The 18,077-nt window shown below is 53.6% G+C and overlaps 2 protein-coding genes across 14 annotated transcripts; one reads left to right on the top strand and one right to left on the bottom strand.

Moving 5' to 3' along the window:
• Nucleotides 1–5,129: 5,129 nt before the first annotated feature.
• On the top strand, nt 5,130–14,616 carry SLC22A7 (solute carrier family 22 member 7). Of its 3 annotated transcripts, XM_045800987.2 has the most exons (10): nt 5,131–5,640; nt 6,288–6,391; nt 6,528–6,682; nt 6,807–6,975; nt 7,756–7,879; nt 8,236–8,345; nt 8,849–9,063; nt 9,225–9,333; nt 10,316–10,519; nt 10,930–11,772. In XM_045800987.2, exons 1-10 carry the CDS (start codon nt 5,248–5,250, stop codon nt 10,982–10,984), a joined length of 1,638 nt encoding a protein of 545 aa, XP_045656943.1. In that variant the 5' UTR covers nt 5,131–5,247; the 3' UTR covers nt 10,985–11,772. The 3 variants fall into 3 exon arrangements, with proteins under 3 accessions (XP_045656952.1, XP_087713227.1, XP_045656943.1); XM_045800996.2 differs by lacking the exons at nt 10,316–10,519; nt 10,930–11,772 and adding an exon at nt 14,526–14,616 and having other exon boundaries at nt 5,130–5,640; XM_087857101.1 differs by lacking the exon at nt 10,316–10,519 and having other exon boundaries at nt 5,130–5,640.
• CRIP3 (cysteine rich protein 3) lies at nt 11,722–14,658 on the bottom strand. 11 transcript variants are annotated; one of them, XM_045801037.2, is made up of 8 exons: nt 14,538–14,658; nt 14,209–14,303; nt 13,724–13,781; nt 13,496–13,627; nt 12,655–12,726; nt 12,438–12,532; nt 12,282–12,339; nt 11,722–12,107 (listed from the first exon to the last, which is right to left on the bottom strand). In XM_045801037.2, the coding sequence occupies exons 1-8, from the start codon at nt 14,578–14,580 to the stop codon at nt 12,046–12,048; spliced, it is 615 nt and encodes a 204-aa protein (XP_045656993.2). In that variant the 5' UTR covers nt 14,581–14,658; the 3' UTR covers nt 11,722–12,045. The 11 variants fall into 11 exon arrangements, 8 of the variants coding, with proteins under 8 accessions (XP_045656993.2, XP_087713229.1, XP_087713231.1 ...); XM_087857103.1 differs by having other exon boundaries at nt 12,282–12,532; nt 13,496–13,781; XM_087857105.1 differs by having other exon boundaries at nt 11,722–12,339; nt 13,496–13,781.
• Nucleotides 14,659–18,077: the final 3,419 nt, after the last annotated feature.

Below are 18,077 nucleotides of genomic sequence, written 5' to 3'. Positions count from 1 at the left end.
TTTCAATCATTCATTCATTCAACTAATTCTTCAGCTAATTCTTCAACGAATTCATTCAACTAATTCTTTGTTGCTGAGCTCCACACGCATCAGAAGCTGTACCAGATATGGGCCATTATCTGAGAATTGAGACAAAGGATACCGGGCCCTCAAGGAGGCGGCTGTAAATTAACTTTTACTTGGCACGTGCTGTGTGCACCCGGCAGAGACTCCCAGCCCAGCCGGGGAGCTTCAAGGAAGGCCCGCAGATGGATATGACTCTTAGAATTTTGAAGGACGAGCTGAAGTTGGCCTGATGACAAGGAGAGGACATTCCTGGCAGAGGGAGTAGTGCGGGCCCGGTGCGAAGGCGTGAGAGCTGCAAGTGGCTCAGTGCGGTGGTTACAGGTGTGGATCGAGGAGCAGAGAGAGGGGTAAAAGGCGGTGGGACCAGGCCTGAGACAGGGCTAGTCTGTGCCAAGGAGGACAGCTTTAGAGGGTTACAGAGAACCCCTGCCCTCCCCACTCCCCAAGCCTGAGACCTGCCAGGCGCACTCCCCTCCTGAGGCCCAACACAGCTGTCAGAGCCTACCTGACGCTCCATGGGTGAGGACCTGCCCAGCTCCTGGCCGACCTTCTCCATACTTCCCAAGAAAGAATTTTCTTTTTTCTGTCTTTTGGTCCAGAGAGCTCTGAGGACAGGGGCATGGAGAAATAAGTGACTTCAGAGAGGTTGCTCAGTCAAGGGCTAGAGAGGGGCCAGGGGATCAAGGACATTGGAGGGGGCTTTGTTAGTAGAGGGAGACCCTTGGGGATGACCCTGGAGAAAAGAAACAGGGTGGGATTGTGGAGAGTGGGCCTCTGATCATCAGACTCTGGGGCCTGCTGAGATTTTCCCACTGGCCAATCAGGAGTCAAGGCCAGAATAAGAGCTGAGACCAACGCCAGACTGAACGACGGTCAAGATGACGTTTTAAGTCCTTAGCAGATGTCATTGCCCATGGTGATGACGTGCTGGGGGAGGGGAGGCTGCCTGGTCATGAGGATGTGGCCATAGGTCAGAGGGACACATGACACAAGCCCATTTTCATCAACTCCAGGTAGCATCTCCTGCATTCCTTCTCATCCATGTACCATTAAACGCAAAGTGGCATAACCTCGCTCATTACCACCACCATCAATTTTACCACAATCACGACCTCTGTGTCCAGTACCCACCTCTAACTCTATTACCAGCACCATCACTACTCCAATCACAGATACCCTTCTCCCAAACTAGGTTCCATTACCACCATCACCACCACCACCACCACCACCAACACTACTAGCCTCTGATGACATAATGATTAACAAGGGAGAGAAGATTCTTGCTCTCAAGGAGCCTACCTATCTTCATCATGACCACCGCCACCACCACCATTACCATCTACCACGTAATCCTTGTCGCCAGCACTGCCTTATAACCACATCACTATTACCACTATCCTAGCCCCACACCCCTTACCCCTACTCCAGTCACTCCCACCACCACCAATTTACCATCAGTATTTCCATTTGATCATGATGACACCATCCCATCACCATACTTGCCACTACAACCAATACCAGCAGTTGGAATTCCACCATCATTACCATCATCATCATGGTAGGAAATAATTACATGGGTTATAGCAACGGTTAACGGTCAGTGAAGCCCCAGTTAAGATGGGGAGGTCACCTGAGGTCACCCAATGTGGAGAGGGAAGGAAGGGGAAGAAGCCCCGAAGCGTAAGAAGTCCCTATCGCAAGCAATGTTTATCCTAGGAACTTACTCTTCGCCAAACCCTCCAACATTTCCAGCAATAATTTCAACTAAAGAGTTGCTATTTTTTCCAGTGCTCAAGGCTCTCCTTCTCATCTAGTCTGGTATAAATGACTCCTTCCTCCAGCTTGGCCTCTGAGCTCAGGTCTGGATTCCCAGACTGGAGAGGAATGAGGATGGTTAAAAATTTTATCAAAACCAGCTCTTAACTGGTGCTTTGGAGCTGATCTGCCCTCCGGGGAGGCCCTTGGCATTTCAAACCTTGCCTGTCTATTTCCATCCTCTGCCTCCAAACATCCTGGTCACTGTCACCTCCACTCCTTGATGAGAGAGGAGAGATGCCATATGGGGTGGGGACAGGGAATAAGATGAGCCGGGAGTACGGTTAATACCAAATCACTCTCTGTAGGGAAGGGCTGAGATTCAGCTCTGAGTTTCTTAGGAGCCAGCGCATAAGGGGAGAAGGAACCACTATCTAACTTTCAGCTCTTTCTCATGTTAAGGTAGGAGAGAAATTCCCATGGTGGGGGGAAAATAAACAAGGCACCACAGCCAATGCCCAGACTTGGCCTCGTTGGTGGTCTCCTTTGGCTGTGAAAACTCCAGAGTGTCCCTATGGAGCCTGGGTGACCACAGAGGTGAGACGTCTGCAAAACCGAGCTCTCCAAGCTGCAAAGCGTTGTGGTATTCTGTTTGTTTGTTCATATTTATTTATTTATATTTATTTATTTTTTAAGTAGGATCCACGTCCAACGTGAGGCTTGACCTGACCCTGAGATGAAGTCACTTGCTCTGCTGACAGAGCCCGCCCGGTGCCCTGGTATTTTATATTTTTACATAAATATATGATTACATGGCATTAACTGAGGGAGGACCCAACGGTGTAGAGGTCACACATCGGTGAGAGCAAGAAGGGCAGGGGTTGTGTCCCTCTTGAGCAGGGCAGCTCGGGCAGCCGCCAGGTGAACAAGAGGGAGAGGCCAGTGCTGCGCAGGGGACCGCACCGAGGTGTCAGGTGCCCACAGGCTGGTGTGTTTGGGGAATCGGAGGGAAGGGGGGATGCCGGGGAAGGGCCAAGAGGAGGCTGAGGGAGGGGGCCGAGCGTGGGGGGATCGTGTGGGCCAAAGGAAGGAGCTAGACTTACTTACGTTCTCCCACAGTGGGAGCTTTGCCCTGAGCCATTGTCCTGTCAGCTTTGTATTTAAAATGTCCACTGAGAGGGGCACCTGGGTGGCTCAGTTCGTTAAGTCACTGCCTTGGGCTCAGGTCATGACCCTGGAGTACTGGGACTGAGTCCCACGTCAGGTTCCCTGCTCAGGGGGGAGTCTTCTTCTCCCTCTAACCCTCCCCACTCTTATGCTTTCTCTCTCATTCCCTCTCTCTCAAATAAATAAATAAAATCTTAATAAATAAATAAAAAATAATAAAATAAAATGCCCACTGTGGCAGGTGTGTGGAGAGTGGGTTGAGAGGCGTGAGGCTGGAAGCTGCGAGGTTTGCTCACCTGGTTCTAGCCCTCCTGCTAGACTGTGTGCTCACGGAGGGCAGGGGCCGTGACTGAGGCATCACCGTACTCTGCGGAATGCTTGGCTTATCTTCCTGTGATCACCTCCTATCCCTGACCACACACCATGTCACTGAGTCAGTTCCCTTCCGGAGCTTTCTCAGGGAGCCCAGCAGCTTGGGTCAAAGGCCTGGGCCAGAGTTAGGGGTCCTAGTCATCTCTCCAGCTGTGCTGAGTCACAGTGTGGCCCCGGTAAGCACCCTTCTCCACCCCCATTTCCTTAGCTGTTTGAAGTGAGAGCTAGATTAGAATAGTGGTTTTCATGGGGCGCCTGGGTGGCGCAGTCGTTAAGCGTCTGCCTTCGGCTCAGGGCGTGATCCCGGCGTTCTGGGATCGAGCCCCGCATCAGGCTCCTCTGCTAGGAGCCTGCTTCTTCCTCTCTCACTCCCTCTTGCTTGTGTTCCCTCTCTTGCTGGTTGTCTCTCTGTCAAATAAATAAAATCTTAAAAAAAAAAAAAAAGAATAGTGGTTTTCAAACTTTGTTTTAGGTTCCCAAGTCTATTTGCTTAGAAATCTGGAGCCCTTGGAAAAAATGTGACGACTTCCCAGCTCCGCCAACCCAGAGTTTGGAGACGCAGATCAGAATAAACCTGAAACCGCAGGCCTCCGCCATGAATGAGAACTGAATACGGAAGGTCACACAAACCCTGAGTCTTAGGCATTGCAGGTACCTATCACAGGACCTTGGCAAACCCCCTCTCTCCCTACCCATCCAATCCCCCAAGGGGAAGCTCCGAAAATAGTGGCAGGGGGCAGGCAGGAGGGACTACATGTATGGGAAGTGGGAGAGTGATGGGTCTGGGATCTCCCAGATCGACTAGGCTCCCCGGTCAGTTCCAGGTGTGTCTCAGGCCAGGGCATAAGCGCCAGGTGGGGGCCTAAGGGTACATGGAGGCTTCGGCTTCGTGGCTCAGCAGAAGGAACTCTTCACCTGATTAGGGCCTGGCCCTCAGTATGTACATACGTACATATGTATGTGTGTATGTGTGTGTTCGTTTGTTCGAGAGACAGCACAAGCAGGGGGAACAGCGGGCAGAGGGAGAGGGAGAAGCAAGTAGGCTCCCCACTGAGCAGGGAGCCCGATGCGGGGCCTGATACCAGGGTCCTGGGATCACGACCCAAGTCGAAGGCAGATGCTCCACTGACTGAGCCACTTAGGCGCCACCCCCCCTTATTTAAAAAAAAATTATTTATTTATTTATTTATTTATTTATTTATTTATTTATTTATTTGAGATAAAGAGAGAGACAGTGAGCTAGGGGAGGGGCAGGGAGAGGGGCAGAGGGAGAAAAGCAGACTCCCTGCTAAACGACCCCTGAGATCATGACCTGAGCTGAAATCACCCGCCGGATGCTTAACCAACTGAGCCACCCAGGCACCCCCTGGCCCTCATTCTCGAATCCTGGCGGCCCAGCCAAGCTGTGGCTTCATTAGGGAAGGTTGACCTAAATCTTCCATAAAACAAAGGGCTTCCCGGGAGAGTTGTCCCCGTGCCCCCCAGGACTCCTCCTCCTAGGGACTCTTGTAGCTCTTTCGATCAAGGGACTAGGGACTCACTTCCCACACACCCAGCTACCCCATCATGGCAACCCGAGGCTACCCCGCTTGGTCCCTGAGCACCGACCTGTAAGTCCCAGAGCCACAGAGTCAGTGACCTCTGAATGGATGGCAGCCCCTCCCCCAGGCTGTGGGCCAAACAAGCAGGGATCCCTGAAGACCTGGTGACCAGGGAGGGCCCAGTGCTAGCCCAGCCCCCGAGGGCCGGGTTCTGACTGCAGGCTCTCTGCTCTTCAGTCTGACTGCTCCCGCCTCCAGAGTCCAAGGGTCCAAGTGGCAGGTGGGCTGTGCTGCCCTGAGCACGACAGAGGAAGCCCGCACTGAGAACCGTTGGCGGGTGGGCGGCATGAGATTCGAGGAGCTGCTAGACCAGGTGGGCGGCTTTGGGCCCTTCCAGCTGTGGAACGTGGCCCTGCTGGCCCTGCCCCGGGTGCTGCTGCCCATGCACTTCCTCCTGCCCATCTTCCTGGCGGCTGTACCTGCCCACCGCTGTGCGCTGCCCGGTGCCCCCGCCAACCTCAGCCCCCAGGACGCATGGCTGGAGGCCCACCTGCCCCGGGAGCCTGATGGCACCCTCAGCTCCTGCCTCTACTTCACCCACTCCCAGGCCCTCCCCAACACTACGTTTTGGGGAGCGGGTCAGAGCCCTGAGCAGATGGAGGGTGAGCCCTCCACAGCGCCCTGCCCTCAGGGCTGGGACTACGACCGCTCCGAGTTCTCCTCCACCATTGCAACCGAGGTACGGAGTGCGAGCCTGGGGGGCACGTGAGTGGGATGGGCCTGCCACTGCCTTGGGTGATTCCTGTGTGGGCATGAGACACATTACCGTACGTTTTAGAGTCTCAGTTTACCTATCTGTAGATGGGATCTATGAATTTAAAGCAGTGAGCTTCGTTCCTGGCCTGTAGTGAGGAGCCCCTACACGGGAGCTGCAGTTGTCAGTTGGGAGGTGATTAAGGCAGGTAAGGGCTGAGACGGCTCCAGCGAGCTGGGGGAGAGAGTTGAGAAGGGCGTTTCTAGAGGAGTAGGAGGAGAAACAACACAGGACTCCGCCTTTCTCTTCTTCTTTTTGGCCCCAGGTCTGGGATTTATATAATCCATCTAGAGGTGAACGCAGATGGGGGCAGAGTCTGTCTGGAGAGGAGCTGACCTGTTGTCAAAGCGAAGGCCCTCCACGGAAAGAAGCTGAGGCTGCAGGACTGGGGAGGGCCAAAGTCTCTTACCCCTCAAGTTGGGGTGGAAATAGTTGAGGGTTTACTATCTGGCATGGAGGTACCAGGATGGGACCGTTGACCTCAGCAGGCCCCCGAGTCTGGAGAGGTAGGGTTGGTGCTAGCTGGAGAGGGCCTGCGCCCATGGGAGGCCCCTCCCTGTTTGTCCCTGCAGTGGGACCTCGTGTGTGAGCAGAAAGGCCTGAACAAAGCCACTTCCACTTTCTTTTTTGCCGGTGTGCTGGTGGGGGCCGTGGCCTTCGGATACCTGTCTGACAGGTGGGGTGCGGTGGAGGGCGGCAACAAGGGAGGGGGTGGGGAACCCTCTCCCACGAGCTGCGGTTTGGGCTTGGTCTACCTCTGTCGTGGGACGTCCCCCTCTCCAGGGAGCTCACCCCGCATGACCCCCGCGTAGGTTCGGGCGGCGCCGTCTGCTGCTGGTGGCCTACGTGAGTTCGCTGGGGCTGGGCCTGGCGTCTGCAGCCTCAGTCAGCTACATCATGTTCGTCATCACCCGCACCCTCACTGGCGCGGCTCTCGCCGGCTTCACCATCATCGTGATGCCGCTGGGTGAGGCAGGCGGAAGATGGGCAGGGCCTAGCAGCCTGGGGGGAGGCAGTTGTCAGGGGTGAGACTGAACCCATCGGGTCCTTGCTAACTTTCTTCCTGTCTCTGGCCCCCGCCCTGGGCCCAGAAATGGAATGGCTGGATGTGGGGCATCGCACCGTGGCAGGTGTCCTGAGCGGCACCTTCTGGACAGTGGGCGTGATGCTGTTGGCGCTGGTCGGGTACCTGATACGGGACTGGCGATGGCTTCTGCTGGCTGTCACTCTGCCTTGTGCCCCAGGAATCCTCAGCCTCTGGTGAGGAATGTGGGCAGCTTGGGAGTGGGAGATAGAGGACGTCAGAGACAGAATTAATCAGAGGCTGAGATTTGAATACAGAGTGACTGAGAGATGAAGAGAAAGAGAAAGTCAGTGACTGAGAAGTAGAAAAAGAGAGAAAGAGAGACCGACACGAGAAGCAGAGACACACAAAACAACATGTAGAGACAGTGGAGAGACAGAGACAGACTCAGTGAGAGACAGAAAGTGACAGAGACCAGACTGAAAGGCAGATTCAGGGGGACGTATAGAGGTGGTCGAAGGAGCAACAAGAGAGACAGGGATGGAGAGACAGGGCCCGCCTAGCGGTAGGGAGTCCAAGCAGGAGGGTCGGAAGCCAAGCAGGGTGGGCATTGCATCGCCTCCCAAAAACGAACTTTTGATGCTCTTCAAGGATTTCTGGATGTCTGGAGACATACAGAAGGAGACTCTCCTTCATCCTATGCCCTCCTGTTGCCTGTGGGAGAAGTGGGTGGCTGATGCCTGGGGCTGAGGTCTTGGGAATGGTACCAGTCCAGCTGAATAGAGAAGGGAATCGCAGGCTGTGGTGGACCTAGGCCTGGGTGAGGAAGTGCGGGAGGAGGTGGCTTTTGAGTTGGGCCTTAAAGGATGAGTAAAAGTTCATCGGGTGAGGAGGGTTTGCGCCACGTTGGGGGACTGCACGAGCGGGAGCCCCGGCTGACAGGCCGTGGCGTGCGCAGGAGGGAGATGTGGCTGTGGGTGCTGCCTTTGCCTGAAGGGCCTCCTGCCGTCCCCCAGGTGGGTGCCTGAGTCTGCACGCTGGCTTCTGACCCAGGGCCGCGTGGAGGAGGCTCACAGGTACCTGCTCCGCTGTGCCAGGCTCAACGGGCGGCCCGTGGGTGAAGACGGCCTGAGCCAGGAGGTGAGGGAGAACGTCTGTGTGAGCGCATGCAAGCGTGGGGGGGGGGTGCGTGTGTGTGTGTGTGTGTGTGCGTGTGTGTGCGTGAGGCCTACGTCAAGCGCCCCCTTCCTGGGGCCCACTGTGTGTGCAGGAAAAGCTCCCGCCCCCAGGGGAGAGTTCCATGCTCTTCAAGATGTCCTACCTGGCCCTGCTGCGCCACATCCTTGACTCAGGGCCCACCCTGCTCAGCTTGCAAGCACATCCCCACCCCCGCTGCTGAAGGAGGGGGAGGAGAGACCCAGAGAGATCAATGTGCCTAGCTAAGCCAGGTGCCTAAGCCAACTCCGATGTCACAGACTCTCCTTCTCTCCCACCAGGCCCTGAACAAAGTGGCCGCTCAGGAGCGAGTGGTTCAAAGACCCTCGTACCTAGACCTGTTCCGGACCCCACGGCTCCGACACATCTCACTATGCTGCATGGTGGTGTGGTGAGGAGGGGGCCTGGCCTGGGCCTGGCAGGGTGGGGAGGGGCGGACAGAGAGGCAGCGGACTCCAGGGTGGTGCGGAGTGTGAGAGGAGGATGGATGAGTGAACTGTTAACTGTGCAGGAGGACCAGCCTCTGGGGACATAGGGCTCTGGGAAGTCACAAGATGGAGCAGGCATCAGAGGCAGGGCTCCAATTCAGGCTCTGCCACTTCTGTGAGAGCTTGGACAGGTCACTTAACACCGAGCCTCAGAGCCCCTTCCGCAAAACAGGACGCTGTTAGTCCCTACCTCACAGGCTTGCTGTGAAGATTAGGTAAAGACACTTTGTCCCTTGGCACATGCTGCACACTCCCGGGGGGATTATGGGGACAGGGAAGGTGGCGGACATTGGGCTCTGGAGGTGGGGGAGGTGGTCCCTCTAAAAGGCCAAGCCTCCCTAAAAAGAGAGGACAGGAGTGGAGGGTGACAAGGACGGCCCCTGAGTGGCATCGCGACCCCCTTCAGGTTTGGAGTGAATTTCTCCTATTACGGCCTGAGCCTGGACATATCGGGGCTGGGGCTGAACGTGTACCAAACGCAGCTGCTGTTCGGGGCTGTGGAGCTGCCCTCCAAGCTGCTGGTCTACCTGTTGGTGCGCCACGCGGGACGCCGTCTCACGCAAGCAGGAACGCTGCTGGGCACCGCCCTCGCTTTGGGGATCAGTCTCCTGGTGACCTCGGGTGAGCCCCACCCACTCCCCGGAGGCCCCGCCTCCTGCCCAAGACCGCCCGCCCCTTCCCGGAAGCCAGTACTCAAAGCCCTGCACTAGGGGAGCCTCCCATCCTGGGAGCTGTGGGTCTCGCACAAGCTCCGCTCACTGCCTGAACCCCTGTTCCTCCAGAGATGGGGGCCTGGAGCACCGCCCTGGCGGTGATAGGGAAAGGTTTTTCTGAAGCTGCCTTCACCACTGCCTACCTGTTCACGTCGGAGTTGTACCCTACTGTGCTCAGGTGAGGGGAGCTTGGGTCCCAGGCAATCCCCAGGCTTGTAGTCACGTCTTTTTACCAACACCCTACACACACCCCCTACACACACACACACACACACACACACACACACACTGCAGCCCAGTTCCTCCCACCCATTCCTTACACTAGACCCAGGATATGGAACTAATCAGAGCCGTCTGTGCTTGCTTAAATCTGGGAGAAGGCAGAGCATTTTATCTTTAGTAAGTGACCCTGAGCGAGGTCACACTTCTCTGAGCCTCCTTTAAAACAAAACCATCACAAAAAGCGCCATCTGCCCTTCCCTTCCCATTCACCACAGCCCAGGCAAAACTGCCCTAAAGGGTTGTCTCTGAACTTAAGGCCTGCCCCCCCTTTTTTTTAACCTTTTTAAAGATTTTATTCATTTTAGAGAGAGAGAACATGGAATGGGGAGAGGGGCAGAAGGACAGGGAGAGGGAAAGGGAAAGAATCTCAAGCAGACTCCCACCGATCTGAGGCGGGGCTTCATCCCACGACCCCCAGATCATGACCTGAGCCAAAATCCAGAGTGGCCACGCTCAACCGACTTGGCCACCCAGGCGTCTCCTGGTGCCCTTTCAGCTAGCTATTGGCAGGTGGGGAGAAGAAGACTTGTAGGCAGCTGGGTGTGTTTAGAAAGCCTTGCTCGTCCTCCACCAACATGGCAGGACCCTCTTCCTTCCACACTACCCTTTCCCCACCCCCTTTCTGATGACTTTTCTTTTCCTTCAGCAGTACCTGATTGGTTCTGTCAGAATGGGGGTCCCGTCCTCTGGTGAATGCTGGCTTGGGGGTCCCTGGCCTGGGGACAGGTGGGAAGACCACCTGAAAGAAGCCACAGCTTTCTTAGCCATCTAGAGGGATGGGGATATCAGGACCTCTCTGCCCAGGATGGGAGCCCTGTGAGGCATGACCCTAAGTAGGTGTGAACACCAACCCCGTCCCCTATCCTCTCTCCGAACAGACAGACAGGGATGGGGCTGACTTCACTGGTGGGCAGGCTGGGAGGCTCTTTGGCCCCACTGGCGGCCTTGCTGGATGGAATATGGCTGTCGCTGCCCAAGCTCACTTATGGGGGGATTGTCCTGCTGGCTGCCTGCACTGCCCTCCTGCTACCAGAGACGAGGCAAGCACAGCTGCCAGAGACCATCCAGGACGTGGAGAGGAGGTGTGTGCACAGAACGGTTGGTGTGAGCACATGCGTGTGGGAGTGAGTGCTCAAGCACCTGACGCCTTAGGTAGGATTCAGAGAAGAAGACGTGTCTGCATGTTGTGTATCTGGTGCTTCTATGCAAGTGTGCGTGGGTGTAGGACTCGAGGTCTATAAAAGTATACGAGTCCATATGTGTGTGTGTACGTGGCTATCCAAGATTGTCCAGGAAGAGGAGGATGCGTGCACACTCAGGTATGCCTCTGCATCAGGGATGTATACAAGCATGTGTGGGAGTCACCTGTGGGGGTACCCATGTTTGTACACCAGCTGCTGGGGAGAGGTGTAGGCCAGCTCTGATGGGGTAGGCTTCGGTGGGAGGCCCAGGGGCTAAATCCCACCATTGCTCATGACTCCTTCCTTCCCAGTGCCCCATCCAGGCTTCAGGAGGAAGAGATGCCCATGAAGCAGGTCCAGGACTGAGTGGTATCAGGGGCAGGCCCTCCACAGAAGTTCTGCAGCAGGGGCTGGAAGACCAGAAGGGCAGGCCCTGTGGCTGGGGCTGGGACATCAAGCTCCCTCCCCAGGGCTGGGGTTGCCACCAGTGCCCCCTCTCTGTGCTCATTCAGCCTTGACTATTTGGCCTCCAGCAGCTGGGTGACTTCCCAGAATGCAGTGGGTTGCTGAATCATTCTGGTACCCTTTTCAAGGCTGGAGGAGTTCTATAAATGAAGGTGCCCCAAGGGTTTGGGTCAGCAGTGAGTTGTGGGATGAGCCCTGGATAGGAAGCCAGTCTGACCCTGGGATCTGATCCCAACTTTGCCACTGATTTGCTGTGTGACCTTAGGCATGTGGCTTTCCCTCTCAAGGCTTCAGTCTGTTCATCTCTCAAATGGATAATGAGGCCTCTCAGCAGACCTCACCACAGGAACTAGCTGTTGTCATGCTCAAACGAGATGCTGAATAACGTGCTTCTTCTAGAGACGGTACTAAAGAAGGGACTGCCCTATGATGACTTCTGGCACCAACAGCCTGGTGGGCATGCTGTCCGCTGTATGGTACTGGGAGCTGCCCAGGACGAGGGTACCAGGAGAACAGAGCTCTTTGTTCCCATGACTGGCCCTGTACTTCCCAGGCACATTGTAGAGTAATGCATCCCACATACCTCCCATCCTCCAACGCATTGTTTAGGCCTCATGCCCAAAGAAGAGTGGAAGGCATGGGAGCCAACATTTTATTGGAGAAGCAAGAATAAACACATTTTTTAAGTATCTTGAAGTTATAGAATTTGCTAGGGCAAGGGACTGGGAAGGCCAGGAGGCTACCCTTTAAAATGTGGTGGCCTATGTGCCCTGGCCAGATAGGAATGGGAAAAGGAGGAATGGGCAAGGTCTAGACTCCCTGGTCTACCACAGAGCCTAGCTAGGCCCAGGCCACTGGAAGATCATCTTCCCCCTGTGGGACTGGAGAATTCTGTAGCTCCCACTGGACCATGGACGGGATGGTATGAGGCCCGAATTAGAGTGACCTCTCCTGTGAACATCTCATTTAGATTTTATCTCCACGGGGTCATAGATGTAGCAGCCCACATCGCCAATGTTCACACCTGAGGGAGAGAGCCCCATCACCAAGGGCCTTGGGGCTGGGTGGTGTTGGGCTGAGGGCTGAAGGGAATCGGGAGGGGTCTGGGGTGTGTTTGACTACAGGGGAAGTTGACCACACATCACCACAGACCCACATGCCATACTTTAGGCCCGCTGTCTGGGGTGGGGCTGCCCACCTTTGGGGCCAAACAGGTAGCCGTAGCAGGGGATGTGGCAGTAGGGGACGCCGTCATGCTGAGACATAGAGAGAAAGAGAGCCATCTCAGCTTGGCGCTCTTCCCATCTCCAGCCTCCCTCCTCGCAACATAAGCACCCATCCCTGCGCTGTTCACCTCAGCATGACTCCCGGCAGTCAGGGTCTTCCGGCAGCGCTGGCACCTCAGACAGGGTCGGTGCCAATTTCTGCCCAAAGACATCACCTTCTCAGCTGGTGGTGGAGAGAACTGGTAATTCTAGGGGCAGAGCAAGGAGACCTACCTGCTTTGCACCACCTCCTTACACTTTGATGCCCATCCTGTCCCCCTCCCCAAGCTTTCCATTGTAACTTACCAAAATAGACAGGTTCCTCACAGCCAGGGCACAGTGAAGTCTCCCCAGTGAATGTCTTCAGGTGGGGAGGGCCTTTAAGGGGGAAGAGGCCCTGGCTAGGGCTGAGGTGGGGGCCAGGCCTAAGCAGGGCCCATCAGCACCAGCCTGTACATGGCATCTTCCAAAAGCCATGCTCATCCCAGAGCCCCCCACCCAGCTGGTCATGAGTCTGCTTTCTTGGGCAGAGCTGAGTCTCCTATGACCCCCTCCCCCCCACCTCCTGTGCCATCCCTTTCTGCAGAAGGGACCACCTGCTTCCTTCTCCTCCCAGGGGCTCAGGTACCCACCAGCTCAACCCTGTCAGCAACTCAATCCTCAGGAAACCTGAGCTGATACAGGAGCAGGCTGGGGCATGGGTGTCAGGTGTTGGGGAGCATGGTGTCATTGCCCACTCTAGGGGAGGGAGGAAGGAACAGGGAGAGGGGAGGAGTGGAAGAATATGAGGGGCTGGCCCTGTCTCAAGGACCTCTCATTCCTAGGTCATTCTTTCCATGGCCTTGGCCTGGGAGAGGCCTGAATTCTGGGCCAGCTTTGCCTCTGACTAGCTGTGTGACTCTACAAGGCCACTCGCTCTCTCCAAACCTCGAATTCCTCACCTGTAAAATGGGGGTGATAATGCCATCTACCCAATTTACCTCTTAACTCAGCAGCTGACACGAGAGAACCCCCCCAAAAGGGCCACAAATAAGACCTTGCCACAAAGTTGTAGGACTGTGAAGCAGAGGACTAGGTGGGAGACTGCCACCTGGTCTACCCTGTTCCAGCCTGGGGATGAGGAGGAGTGGGGCCCAACTTCACTTACTTTTCTTGCCCTGGGGGAGGTCAGTCCTGGGCCTGGGGGGGCTGAAACTGCTGGGGCTGAGGGGAGTGGTGCTGGCTGGGGTGGGAGTGGGAGGGTTGTAGAGGTAGGAACCCACACCACCAATGTTCACCCCTGCAGAGAAAACAGAGGCTGTCAGGCTTGAACCTCCAGCTCCCAGCCACAGAGAGGGTCCTGCTGTCCCCTGGCCTCTTCTAGGCTGGTACTTACCCCTGGGTCCGAAGAGAGCCCCATAGCATGGCTTGTGGCAATACGGCCTCCCGTTGTGCTAGGCACAAGCAGAGGAAAGAGGGCTGCTCAGGGCTAAAGGACGGGGCGGGGTGGGGGGTGGGGTTCTCCTGTGTCCCACAGGCCTTCCGTCAAGACAGACTGCCGGGTGTGTCTGTCCATTGGCCTGGGCTGGTGGGGCTGGGAGGGGTGGAGGGTGAGCTAGCATGTCAGAATTGCCACTGTGGTCAGGAGAAAGGGCAAGAGCAGGTCAGAAGACCGCTGCTTCCCTCCCCTCCCCACCAAAAGGCAACCGGGTCCACCGGCACAACTCAGGTGTCCCTAATCCTGGCTGGTGTGGGCCCTCCACATAGGTTGTCTTGGTATTTGATTGCTGAGGCTGCCTTTAGTGAGCTTCTGGAGCAGAAATTGGGGGCTGGTGCTTAGGGAACAGTGACACAGGGCTGTGCGCCCTGGCCAGGCCTCACCTCTGCATGTCCTCCTGGGGACAGGACGCTGTGGCAGCGCTCACATTTCAGGCAGAAGCGGTGCCAGTTCTTGCCCAGGGAGCTCACCTTCTCCGCTGTGGGGGACAGGGTGGAACCAGGCTGTGGGAAGCCAGGACACGCAGCGGGCGCCCCCTTTTCCTTCCTCAGTCCCACCCCCCTGCTTCCTAGAGACGATGGGGAGTGTCCCCGGGATGTCAGCTCCAACCCGCCCGAGTGCCCTGCGCCCCAGAGTTGGAAGGGGGGTCTGAGCTCCTCGAACGCCCCGGCTCACACTCGCCCCATCTCCCCCTCCTCAGCCCGGGCCTCACCGAAGAAAACGGGTTGCTGGCAACGCGGGCAGGTCCAGCTCATGGCTCCGCACAGGGCAGCCGGCGCCACACACAGTAGGCACCACCGACAGGGGCTCCGTTCCCGCCCCCTTCGCTGGCTCCGCCCATAGCTCCGCTGTGAGCCTCATTGGGGTGAAACCGTAGCTCCTCGGCGCCTATTGGCCGTCAGAAATTTAGAACAACTCCACCTGGGAAACGCCGGCGACTTCGCAGTTAACTTCCAAAAACGAAAGCCTCCGGTGGAGAGGAGAGGGATTTGAAGTCAGACGGGAAAGGAAGAGCGCAATGAAGACGCCTGGAAGGGTGGCACTAGTTTCTGGCTTGGTACAAAGCGGAAAACTGTCCAGAGTGCAAACGTCATGAAAACACTGCAATTTCCTCAAAGCGAGGGGTCAGGCATTCTTTGAAATGGCTTAATTCCGCCTTGACAGTCTCAGGTGGTTAAGAGCGTTGGAATCTGGAGTGCATCTCTGCCACTTACTCTCTGGCTACAGGCAAATTACTTAACCTCCCTCAGCATCCATTTTATTTGTACAATGAGTATGATGATTAATCTCTACCTCATAGGATTGTCGTGGGAACTGAGTAAGTTAATACATGCAAAGCGCCCAAACAGTGCTTGGCTCATAACTGCTGTAAAAGCGATAGCTATCATTATGATGGATCCCATAATGAACTCGAGACTTTTTGGAAGCCTCAAAATGTGGTCTGGATACAACGGTTTTCTCGTGAAATTACAATCCTTTTTAAATTTAAATGTATAATTCAGACACCGATTACATTTTCCTAATTTAAAAGTGTTTTAATATTTTTTACGAGTAGCCCAAGAGTGCTTCAAAGGGCACCTCAAGAAACCCCACAGAGAAAGGGAGAAAATATTTGCATGGTATCTGATAAGGATCTGGTAATCAGAATATATAAAGGACTCTTACACCTCAAGGATAAAAAGACAACCCAATTTAAAAACAGGCAAAAAATTTGAATAGACATTTTTCTAAAGAAGATATACACATGGCCAACAAGCACATGAAAAAAAGATGCTCAACAGCATTAGTCCTTAGGGAAAGGAAAATTGGGATCACAATGAGATACCATTTTAGACCTATTAGAATGGCTATTTAAAAAAGATGGGTAATAACAGTGTTAGGATGTGTCAAAACTGGATTCTTCATATGTTGTTGATGAGAATGTAAAATAGTGCAGCCCTTTGAAAAACATTCTGCTAATTCCTCAAAAAGTTAAAGAGTCACTGTGTGATCCAGCAATTGCAATTCTGGGTATACACCCAAGAGAAATGAAAGCGTATGTCCACACAAAAACTTGTACATGAATGCTCATAGTACTACTATTCACAACGGCCAAAAGTCCATCAACTGATAAAGAGCTGAACAATGTGGCATATCTGCGACAGAATAGGATTCAGCCATAAAAAGGAGTGAAGTACTGATGCACGCTACAACCTGGACGAGCCATAAGAACATGTTAATGAGAGAAGCCAGACACATACCACCACCTATTGTACAATTGCATTTATATGCATTGCATATAAATCCATCAAGACAGAATAGTGGTTCCTAGGGGTTGGGAGGAGGGGCAATTGGGCATATCTGCTACGGGGGTATTAGGTCTCTTTATGGGGAGAGGAAAATGGTCTGGAATTAGTGATGATAGTTGTACAACCTCATAAATATACTAAAACTTAATGAATTGTATACCTTAGAAGGGTGAACTTTATGATATGTGAATAATTTCTCAATAATAATGAAAATGCCTGAAGAAAACTGATTTTAAAAAAAAGGTAGCTAAGAAAATGAGAGGCAGGGAAGAGAGCTGCTTACTGTGTGCCAGTGCCCCAGCAGAGAAAACAATCCCTTGATGACATATTAGGTGGTGAAATGAAGAGCTGTCTGGATTAAGATCCTTTGTTTTGTCAAGTCAGCTCAGAAACAGCTCAAGGGGGCATGTGTGCTGAACTGAGCCTTCAGCTGCAGTGCTGTACCCTGCGGGGTGAAACGAGTCCTATTTGTGTCTCAGGAGTCCAAGACCCTCTCTGAACTTCAGTTCCCTCACTGGGTAATGGGATAGGACTGGTGTCTATGAATTTCCACTCAGCACTCCTATTTCCTCACTTGTCCCCATCAGTACTTTCTCCTTCTAACACTTGTTTTGTCCTCCTCGTTGACTTCTAAAGGTGGAAGCCTGCACACCATGAAACAAAGTTTTCTAGACTTTCTCATTATCTGTATCTTGTTTTGGGAACGATTTCAAGATCCTTAGTTTTATAACTGTTTCTTGATGGGCTTCTTCTTTAACAAACTTGAAAAATACTAGTCTTCGTCTCCACCAATATTTTCCTTTTGTGTTTCTGCCTCTCTCATTCTTCTTACAGAAGGCAGCTTGAGGTTCACTGCTGTTTGCTCTTCACGGCTCTCAGGGAGAAGGTCTTACTTCAGGAGGTTGGGAGGACTTCATTGCAGTCATTCGTTGACATTGTATTTATTCTCTTTTAGGAAGGTTAGTTTCATTTGCCCACAGAACTATCCTTAGAATTTCTGGAGCATATCAAATAGTCTTTCGCTGAGGCTCTGTAGCTCTTTCTGTGCTGGATCACCTTGGACACACGCCTCAGCCTCCTAGAAAGGTCATCTTTACCGCTGCGTCCAGCACAGGGCTCCACACAGAGAAACAAGCGTCGGAGTCTGAGCACCATGCTGCCTTCACACAACTTGCCGAGTCAGTGGGGCAGGTGCTTTACTGCCCGTCTTCTGTGGCCTTCCTGTATCATGTGGCATGACGAACACAGTATGCCTTGTCTCTTCTATTTCAGTGCTTAGAAAAGACTACTTGAGCCTCCTCCTTTCCAAATATTGGCCATCCATTTGCAAGTACAGCAAATCACAGTATTCCACTCTTTTTGCTTGCCTGGCTTCTACTATTCAGTCTCTAAAAGAGGCTTTGTAAAGAATGCTGACAGGGAAAATGACCCTTCTTGTAGGAATGCACTTGCAGTTACTGACAGTGCCCGTTTTGAATACTTAAAGCCTTTAACGTGGTAGTTTAATAAATACCACAAATGGTTAAGTCCAGTGGAGTGTAGGTATTACCCAATCAGCTGTCAGGGTGGAGTTTGTGTCATCTGAGAGGCAGGTCCCTCTTTCATAAAGATGATTGTTCCCTTGGTGCCCCTCCAATACCCACTACTTTTTCCTGCACAGACCTGTCACAGTATCTGTATAGTCATGTTATATTTACTTGTCCGGCTTTCTTCAACCAACAGGGTTGATTCTTATCTGTGTACCTATAGCACCAAGTAAAGTGGGGGTGCTCAGTAAATGATAGCTATTATTTTTTAAAGACTTTTATTTTTAGGTAATCTCTATGCCCAACATGGGGCTCAAACTCACAATCCTGAGATCAAGAGTCCCTTGCTCCACCGACTGAGCCAGCTGGGCACCCCTATTTTATTATTACTAACATCCATCACTAACACTTTTTACTTCATGTTTTTAAGCTCTATTG

This window comes from Ursus americanus, chromosome 29 (assembly GCF_024610735.1).
Source record: "Ursus americanus isolate L20-20 chromosome 29, mUrsAme1.1.p, whole genome shotgun sequence".
Lineage (NCBI taxonomy): Eukaryota > Metazoa > Chordata > Mammalia > Carnivora > Ursidae > Ursus > Ursus americanus.
Note: the sequence above shows the minus strand (reverse complement) of the source record. Positions and strands in the feature narration are given on the sequence as shown.

Excerpts from the sequence above, each read along its gene's own strand:
- SLC22A7 (XM_045800987.2), top strand. The coding sequence starts at position 5,248 with ATGAGATTCGAGGAGCTGCTAGACCAGGTGGGCGGCTTTGGGCCCTTC. Across the intron at positions 6,392-6,527 it reads TTCGGATACCTGTCTGACAG|GTTCGGGCGGCGCCGTCTGC; the intron begins GTGGGGTGCGGT and ends ACCCCCGCGTAG. Across the intron at positions 8,346-8,848 it reads CTATGCTGCATGGTGGTGTG|GTTTGGAGTGAATTTCTCCT; the intron begins GTGAGGAGGGGG and ends GACCCCCTTCAG.
- CRIP3 (XM_087857102.1), bottom strand. The coding sequence starts at position 14,580 with ATGAGCTGGACCTGCCCGCGTTGCCAGCAACCCGTTTTCTTCG. Across the intron at positions 14,304-14,537 it reads CCAGCAACCCGTTTTCTTCG|CGGAGAAGGTGAGCTCCCTG; the intron begins GTGAGGCCCGGG and ends TGTCCCCCACAG. Across the intron at positions 12,727-13,495 it reads CCTCCCCCAGGGCAAGAAAA|GCCCTCCCCACCTGAAGACA; the intron begins GTAAGTGAAGTT and ends TCCCCCTTAAAG.